Below are 9,019 nucleotides of genomic sequence, written 5' to 3' on the forward strand. Positions count from 1 at the left end.
AATGTGGGAGACCAGAATATGCCACTTCAAGATATGACCACAGGAGACCAGAATATGTCACCTAAGATACACTTCTGGAATCAGGATTATTTTGATATAATCATTTTAAAAAATGGCAGGCACAGAAGAAGCCCTGAAAATGGCATCTTATCATTTTTAAGATAAATTCACATTTATTAAAAGAAATCTCTACTCTTAAGAGCATCTCCTTTATACCAAAAAGAAATGACTCTAAATCAGAGACTTAACAAAGAAATAACAAACCTCACTCCTATTTACCATAATTTTACTGGTTCCCTTAGCTTGCTGCTTGTTGTAGCTATCGTGGCATTTAAACCCAAATTCTAAGCCGTATCTGAGGTACTTATTCTCTATGTATTTTTCACATGTATGGGATATATATGTCGATAAACTTATTTTTTTTCTTGTAATCTGTTCTGTTTCTGGGGCCACAGACAGAACTTAGGTGGGCAGAGGGAAAAATTATTTTTTCTTTTTCAACAATAGCAAGACTTTTCCTTCAGAATTGTTTTAGGATTACATAAGGCATTCCAAAATATTGAAGAATCTTCAATAAATATTTACACTGCTTCTATCAGAGCGAAAACAATAAAAGGTGTACTTCCAGGTTAGTAAAACTAAACAGAAAATTTTGGAAGCTAAAAATTAAGCCATATTTTAGCTCTTTCATCTCGACTGTTCCTTTCACCTTACAAATCCCCCCTCCGGAAGACTTGAAAGACTTGAAAATTCAACTCTCTTGTCATCAGGGCTGATACATGACTTACTGAGCCATTTGAACCACGCACTTTTAATAGCCCACTCGGAATAAGTCATAGATGACTTTGATTGCAAAATCCTAATTAGCACGGGGCACACTTTTACCATCACTGACAAAGCCCTCATTGTCCTTTACTGCTGCCTATTCAGACCGCTAACCGCATTTCGGAGAAATTCCACCGGATGGCGCCCTTGCTTTCGGGTCTTTAGACAACCCGAGAACCAGGTTTCTCAGGGAGCCAGCAATCCTCTCCAAGGTTAAGGGCTGACCTCCGACAGAGGATCGCGCTCAAAGGTGATGGGAAGAGGTTAGACGGACCTCAGGTGACCTCCGTGATCCTAGTCTGAGAGGTGGAGTTCCCTCTCATTCACAAACCGTACTGAGCTCGGAAAGTCCAGCTCTTTGCCCTCTGGCCTTTCATTGGCATGACCCTGCACACTGCCCCCAGCAAGACCCCAACAATTTCTGGCAGCAGCTCCAAGTCTTCCGATGGCCAGGTGCGGCCTCGCGTGACTGTGCAATGGACGCCGGCACTCACATAATGACACAGGTGTCAGGTTGCGGGCAGGTCAGGAAAGACGGGACGGGGGAGGCATTTACATCAGCCGCCAACGGGCTCCGGTCAACTCGACCGCCCCGCCACCCGGCGGCCGGGCTGGGGGAGGGGCCGGGCGTCGCCCCTCGGGTTTCTGTTTTTAACACCAAAGCTCGGAGCATTCGAAGAACCGAGTGGCGGTTCGCGAACCGCCGGACGCTTCTGTCCGGCCTCCGGGTCGGTGCTAGCGCCCCCTGATCGCGCGTCTCGTCAGCGCGGTCCCGAAGGCGAACCCGAGCGACCAGCGTGAACCTTCCTCCCGGGCCGGAGCGCCGGGGCAGGCGATGGGCGGGGCGTCGTCCGTGACGTCGTATCCAGATTTGGGTGCCGCCCCCTTTCTCCCGGCTCATATATAAGGCTTCGCCCGGCGTTCTCACTCGCACAAGTGGATGAGGGTTTCGGGCGCGAGTTGGCTGTAGGGACTGGGGCTCGAGGAAGGTCAGGGCCAACTCGAAGGAGTGTTCTCGCCTCGGAGGCGGCGGCAGGCGGTGTCGGGCAGAGAGGCGACGATGGAGCTCTTGCGGACTATCACCTACCAGCCGGCCGCCAGCTCCAAGATGTGTGAGCAGGCACTGGGCAAGGCTTGCGGCGGGGACTCGAAGAAGAAGCGGCCGCAGCAGCCCCCCGAGGAGCCGCAGCCCCAGGCCCAGGTGCCCCCGGCGGCCTCGCACCACCACCACCACCACCACTCGCACTCGGGACCCGAGATCTCGCGGATTATCGTCGACCCCACGACGGGGAAGCGCTACTGCCGGGGCAAAGTGCTGGGAAAGGTGATGAGCGGCGGGCGCCAGACTGCCGGGCGGGAGGGAGAGCTGCCTGGGCAAACCCGAGGCGGGAAGGACCGCGCGTCCCCGCTCCCGTCGCTCCTCAGGGATCTGGTCCCAGAGCCACAGGGTCCTCTCACCTGCCCTCCTCTAGCTTTTGTGCGCTTAGGATCGGCTACTCATCAGCAGCCGAGGATGTGTGTGCCTCCCGCGGCCCCAAAACATTCATCTCAAGTCTAGGAGCAAGGTCTTTCTCTGCCGGACCTAGTCCCTGCACCTGCTCCCCAGAGAAATTTTCTGACATGTCACTTAAGACATTATTTTTTTTATCTTTCCCTATCCCAACCCCCCTCCATAAAGCTCTCCTTTGTAAAGGAAGAAGAGAAACTGTTTGGACTGTTTTCAGGACTGCATTTCCCTTCGTGAAGGACCTTTAATAAAGTGGACTGCATTTCTGTCCACCCTCTATTCCCCACATTTCCCCTGTTTTTATTTTTAAATTTATCCATTTATTTATTTATTTATTTTAAACGTCGGCCCTCCATTTTTCTTCCATGCTCAATTCCATCTCGGCTTTGTTTCCTTTCAGGGTGGCTTTGCAAAATGTTATGAAATGACAGATTTGACAAACAACAAAGTCTACGCTGCAAAAATTATTCCTCACAGCAGAGTAGCTAAACCTCATCAAAGGGAAAAGGTGTGTATGACTGTTGAGCAAAGTATTTTCTTTGTGTGCCGGGATGGCCCTACCCTGTTAGGAAAATGTCTTCTGCATGTGTAAGCAATGCTTTTCAGAGATGATGGGAGGCTAATAAGCCTTATCTTGCTTTTTCTTTTAGATTGACAAAGAAATAGAGCTTCACAGAATTCTTCATCATAAGCATGTAGTGCAGTTTTACCACTACTTTGAAGACAAAGAAAACATTTACATTCTCTTGGAATACTGTAGTAGAAGGGTAAGAGCTAACTCCTTTTCAGTACCTTTATTTCTTGAAAACTGATGTGATATTCAAGTTGCATTTTTACCTGGGATTTTAACTGTGGAATTTAATTATTATACCATTTTAATCATTCATCCTGCAAAGGAAAATGACTGATTTTGGTAACTTTCTTTGACAGATCCTCTTTTTTTTCCTTCTCTTCCTAGTCGATGGCTCATATCTTAAAAGCAAGAAAGGTGTTGACAGAGCCAGAAGTTCGATACTACCTCAGACAGATTGTGTCTGGACTGAAGTACCTTCATGAACAAGAAATCTTGCACAGAGATCTCAAACTTGGTAAGCTTTTGACTTCAATATAGACCTAGAAGTTAGAGGTGCTATTCTTCATTTTACCTACAAGTGTTCTTAATTGGGATCTAGCCTATGTAAGCCACCCTTGAATGGATGACTTAATTGAACAACTGGCTGCCTACCTCCAAAGCAGATGTGTGTGTGCTTGATTAAAACATCTTTTCAAGGGGATTAACGTTTTCTTTGTTTATCATCTAGGGAACTTTTTTATTAACGAAGCCATGGAACTAAAAGTTGGAGACTTTGGTTTGGCAGCTAGGTTGGAACCTTTGGAACACAGAAGGAGGTAGGAATCAATCAATCAGACTTATCCTATTAGCATTTCATGGGGACCAAATATGCTTTTATGATTTTCCAATTAATATTTCAGAAAAGGCTATTAAAATTTGTAAACCACAATAATGTTAATTTATTGAAAGAATTATTAAGGGCTCACTATGGATTAGACAGGGTATCATATGCCTATAAGCTGATAATTAAAGAAAACAGAAAAGTCTTATATTTTCCTGAAATTTACAGAAATGTCACACTGTCCCTGTTCTCATTTCACTAAAAATACTTGGTCATGTGGACTGCAAAAATTATACTGGTATTAAAAAAATTACCAATATCACTTGATTAAATGTCAGTTGTTTAAATATCAAATGGAAATTTAATATAGTCCTTTTAAGGTTTTATTCCCCATTGAGTTAATTCAGAGAAATACGTTTAACAATGGAATATTTCTTAACAATATTCCCATATTTTGTTTTTCCAGAACAATATGTGGTACCCCAAATTATCTTTCTCCTGAAGTCCTTAACAAACAAGGACATGGCTGTGAATCAGACATTTGGGCCCTGGGCTGTGTAATGTAAGTAAATGCACCAGAATGATTAAAAAGCAACTGTGGTTTAGATTTTAATGTTTTAAAGAGTTCCTTTAGGACCATTCCTAAAGATGTTTCTTTTCACACAGGTACACAATGCTGCTAGGAAGGCCCCCATTTGAAACTACAAACCTGAAAGAAACTTACAGGTGTATAAGAGAAGCCAGGTATACAATGCCATCTTCATTGCTGGCTCCTGCTAAGCACCTAATAGCTAGCATGTTGTCCAAAAACCCAGAGGATCGTCCCAGTTTAGATGACATCATTCGACATGACTTTTTTTTGCAGGTTGGTACACTCACTGTCTTATGTATTTTCTGTTACATGTTATTGATGCCACTTACCTGAAAGGTTACTGAGGTCTTTTCTAATACTCCACAGGGCTTCACTCCAGACAGACTTTCTTCCAGCTGTTGTCATACTGTTCCAGATTTCCATTTATCAAGCCCAGCTAAGAATTTCTTTAAGAAAGCTGCTGCTGCTCTTTTTGGTGGCAAAAAGGACAAAGCAAGATATATTGACACTCACAGTAAGTTATAAGACTTCTCCTCCTTTCTGTATTCAATATTACATCTAAATTTGATAAATATTTAAAGAGACTTTTATGGGAGTATAATTCAGTCAGTATGTTTGTATACTATTGACCTTTAACATTTATGGCATAATAAATCCACACCTTGAGTCGTGATTAAATAACTTTTTGTTTTGTAAACACTAAAATGTGCTTCCTGCATGATTGCATTTGATGGCAATGATAAAATGTTGTTTTTGCCTTGGATGCTCATAAGCTAGTTAACAATACACAGGCAGGAAATAGGTCTAGCTTGGTTCCTACCTTGTTAAAATAGACTGACCCTCTTAATTTTTCCCTTGATTTACAGATAGAGTGTCTAAAGAAGATGAAGAAATTTACAAGCTTAGGCATGATTTGAAAAAGACTTCAATAACTCAGCAACCCAGCAAACATAGGACAGATGAGGTATGTTGGGAAAGAATGAAATATATATAAACACTCTAAGTCATTTCCACTCTTTTCAACTGGCACTTATTGTGGCTCAAACATGTCATATTTACTTAAGATTTTTTTGTAACTTTTGAAAGAAAAGATAACATCTTTTAGTTTAACAATGCATGCAGTTGAGTTACTGCCGTATCTTTTATCTGGCTTGTGTCCGTTGCTTTTTGATGAGCTTTTCCAGCAATTGCCACAATGTCATCCTAACCTGGAATTTCAGTCTTTAATTGACTTAGATACTTGACTTATTGAATGACTCTTCTCTTTTTTAAGGAGCTCCAGCCACCTACCACTACAGTTGCCAAATCTGGAACCCCCGCAGTAGAAAACAAGCAGCAGATTGGAGATGCTATTCGGATGATAGTGAGAGGGACGCTTGGCAGCTGCAGCAGTAGCAGTGAATGTAAGTGGTTGTTTATTATATTTTAAATAATAAAACTACAGTGCTAACTTCTAAGTAACTGAAGTCAATGTATTTTGTAGCTGAATTTAACATAGAAGAAGCAGATTAGAGGAATTGGAAAAAGATAGGGAATAACCCTAAGTCCTGTGTATTTAAAATTAGTTAGTGAAAGGAAACTTAGAAACTACTAGAGCCCAAGGTGTTATTGTTAAAGGTTTTGTGACTTATCTCTCTAACTTTTCAGGCCTTGAAGACAGCACAATGGGAAGTGTTGCAGACACGGTGGCAAGAGTCCTTCGAGGATGTCTGGAAAACATGCCAGAAGCTGACTGCATTCCCAAAGAGCAATTAAGCACGTCATTTCAGTGGGTCACCAAATGGGTCGATTACTCTAACAAATATGGCTTTGGATACCAGCTCTCAGACCACACTGTAGGTGTCCTTTTCAACAATGGTGCTCACATGAGCCTCCTTCCAGACAAAAAGTAAGTGGATCCAATTAATGAAGACTGATTTTTTTGTCTAGTCTTAACACTAAAGAAATCTGAAAACAGTGACTAACTGCTTCTGTTTTTTTTTTCCTTTTCTTTTTTTCCTGATTTTTAGAACAGTTCACTATTATGCAGAGCTTGGCCAGTGCTCTGTTTTTCCAGCAACAGATGCCCCTGAACAATTCATTAGTCAAGTGACGGTGCTGAAATACTTTTCTCATTACATGGAGGAGAACCTCATGGATGTAAGTACTGTGCTTTGAAGCAGTGATATTTGAAGTAGTCCACAAACCGGTAGCATCTGCATTATTTACTGCTTGATAGAAATAGAGATTCTCACTATCCTACTGAATCAGAATCTCTGGGAAGTGGAACCAGGAATCTTCAGGCCATTTGGATGTTTACTTAAATTTGAGAGTCATCTTAGAAGAATAGAATGTACACTGCAAAATTTTCATATGTATTAACACCCTCTTCTAATCTTTTCTAGGGTGGGGATATCCCTAGCATTACTGATATTCGAAGACCTCGGCTCTACCTCCTTCAGTGGCTAAAATCTGATAAAGCCTTAATGATGCTTTTTAATGATGGCACCTTTCAGGTAAATGAACCCTTTATAGAAGTACATGTTCAGGTCCTTTAAAAAGTTGGTATTTACCTAACCAGTTTAATTTTTGACTAAACTTTTTAAATTCTTGAATATTTAGAGATATCTAACATCTGTGTTTATTTTTTAAGGTGAATTTCTATCATGACCATACAAAAATAATCATCTGTAGCCAAAATGAAGAATACCTTCTCACTTATATCAATGAAGATAGGATATCTACAACTTTCAGACTGACAACTCTGCTGATGTCTGGCTGTTCATTAGAATTAAAAAATCGAATGGAATATGCCCTGAACATGCTCTTACAGAGATGTAACTGAAAGAAAGACTTTTCCAATGGACCCTATGGGACTCCTCTTTTCCACTGTGAGATCGATGGGGAAGCCAGTAGAATGATGTAGAGTATGTTGAAAAAGATGGACAGGTGGTGGTACGAAAACAATTCCTCTGTGGCCTACTGGACTGTGTGGAACCAGACCAGGCTGAGGCAAACACTTCTTGACTTTGGACAATCCAAGAGAGAATCAGAATGCAGTTTCCTTGAGATACCTGTTGTAAAAGGTTTTTCAGTCAATTTTGCAGAAAGATGCATTGACTCTTAACTTCTCTCTGTTGAGAGCATTTCAGCCAGAGGACTTGGAACTGTGAATATACTTCCTGAAGGGGAGGGAGAAGGGAGGAAGCTCCCATGTTGTTTAAAGGCTGTAATCAGAGCAGCTTTTGGCTGCTTAACTGTGAACTATGGCCATATATAATTTTTTTTTGTTTGTTTATTTTTGAATACACTTGTGGCTGGAAAAGTGCATTCCTTGTTAATAAACTTTTTATTTATTACAGCCCAAAGAGCAGTATTTATTATGAAATGTTTTTTTTATGTTGACCATTTTAAACTGTTGGCAATAAAGAGTATGAAAAAACAGAAATAGTGGTCTCTGTCTTTAATAAAATGCATCACAGAACATCTCATTCTGTAGTCGATTCTTGGGACTGTTTGGCGTGACATTAGGTATAGAGGCACACTAGAAAGTGTATTTATAAACATAGCTTCTAGGAAGTCAGTCTTCAATTTCTGAATTATAAACTTTCTTGAGAAGGTTATAACAAAAATACTATTTATTTCAACTAAACTACTGGCTTCTACTAAATCCCAAACCAATTTCTCCCTTAAGTATTTCCTTAAAACTCTTTTAACTTAGAACCGAAAGGCAAATTAATCCTGTATAAACAGACCTCTATTATTAGGTGTCAAGAGGCACAGGAAGTTTATCTTATCATGAGCAAAATTCTATGCTTTATAATATGCACACCATCTTAATGTATTACTCAGCTTAAACTTGCCTAAACACTTCCAGTGCCGCTGGCAATAGTAGGACATAATTCCAGTAGTAGGAAATGCTTTAAAAGCAAGTAATTTTATTTTCCTTTTGGGTTTTGGTGGTTGAGAAGAGGTATGGGAACCAAATTATGTTTCAGGGCCCAATTTTTAAACTGTTAAATTATCCAAGAAGCAAATTGATATGGTTTTCTCTTTCAGTACAATGTACTCTTTAACAGGTATAAAGAAAAGCTGCTCATCCTGTTACTCTGAACTTATAGTGACCTTCATAAGATGTAAATAATTTCTTTGTTCAATTGTAATTCTACTAGAAGGAAAATACTATCATGTGGATTAAGACTATGTTTACATTTGGTCTTACTCAGGGTAGTACAGAAATGATAGTTGTACACTTAAATTTTTCTCAAATTGTTACAAACTCTGCACTTTATATACTTTGTTATTCAAAATCAAATTTGTCATGAGCATTTTACCAGTCTTACATTAACTTCTTTTGGCCAGTGTTCTCTAGCCATGTACACAAAGTCAGCCTTTGTTAAATGGTTTATAGTAATAGCTGAAGAAAATTCAGTAAAAACTAGGTATACAAAAGTAGAATCTTATTTTTTGCTAGCAGAGAAAACTTCAAAAGAATTTGCAGAAAGTGAGAAATGGTGTTCCTTTTGAGATTCACACTGTAGTATTGTGTTTGTTTATTTTTTTTTATGGTTTCAGAACATGCTTACCCATCATTGTCTACTAATGTTTTCTGGATGTATTTGGGTGTCCTTGTATGAAACTAAGTCAGCCTAGCTTAAGCTGAATCAGATACAGGGCCTGTCATTGGCAATGTAGAGTGAATCTGAGCCTCTACCTGCCCTA

General features: G+C 40.5%; 1 protein-coding gene across 1 annotated transcript; it reads left to right on the forward strand.

Annotated features, from left to right (window-relative positions):
• The first annotated feature begins 1,736 nt into the window (after positions 1 to 1,736).
• On the forward strand, positions 1,737 to 7,745 carry Plk2 (polo like kinase 2). The gene is made up of 14 exons (XM_005319604.3): positions 1,737 to 2,149; positions 2,733 to 2,840; positions 2,983 to 3,099; positions 3,291 to 3,420; positions 3,634 to 3,721; positions 4,193 to 4,288; positions 4,393 to 4,591; positions 4,685 to 4,832; positions 5,185 to 5,282; positions 5,592 to 5,721; positions 5,966 to 6,206; positions 6,328 to 6,457; positions 6,703 to 6,813; positions 6,951 to 7,745. The coding sequence occupies exons 1-14, from the start codon at positions 1,886 to 1,888 to the stop codon at positions 7,140 to 7,142; spliced, it is 2,052 nt and encodes a 683-aa protein (XP_005319661.1). The 5' UTR covers positions 1,737 to 1,885; the 3' UTR covers positions 7,143 to 7,745.
• The last annotated feature ends 1,274 nt before the right edge of the window (positions 7,746 to 9,019 follow it).

The sequence above is a fragment of the Ictidomys tridecemlineatus genome, chromosome 1, assembly GCF_052094955.1.
Source record: "Ictidomys tridecemlineatus isolate mIctTri1 chromosome 1, mIctTri1.hap1, whole genome shotgun sequence".
In the NCBI taxonomy this organism is placed as follows: domain Eukaryota; kingdom Metazoa; phylum Chordata; class Mammalia; order Rodentia; family Sciuridae; genus Ictidomys; species Ictidomys tridecemlineatus.

Bases quoted from the DNA above. Each gene is read 5' to 3' on its own strand.
- Plk2 (XM_005319604.3), top strand. From the start codon at position 1,886: ATGGAGCTCTTGCGGACTATCACCTACCAGCCGGCCGCCAGCTCCAAG. The intron at 2,841-2,982 runs GTGTGTATGACT...TTTTTCTTTTAG, and splicing joins AACCTCATCAAAGGGAAAAG to ATTGACAAAGAAATAGAGCT. The intron at 3,421-3,633 runs GTAAGCTTTTGA...TTTATCATCTAG, and splicing joins GCACAGAGATCTCAAACTTG to GGAACTTTTTTATTAACGAA.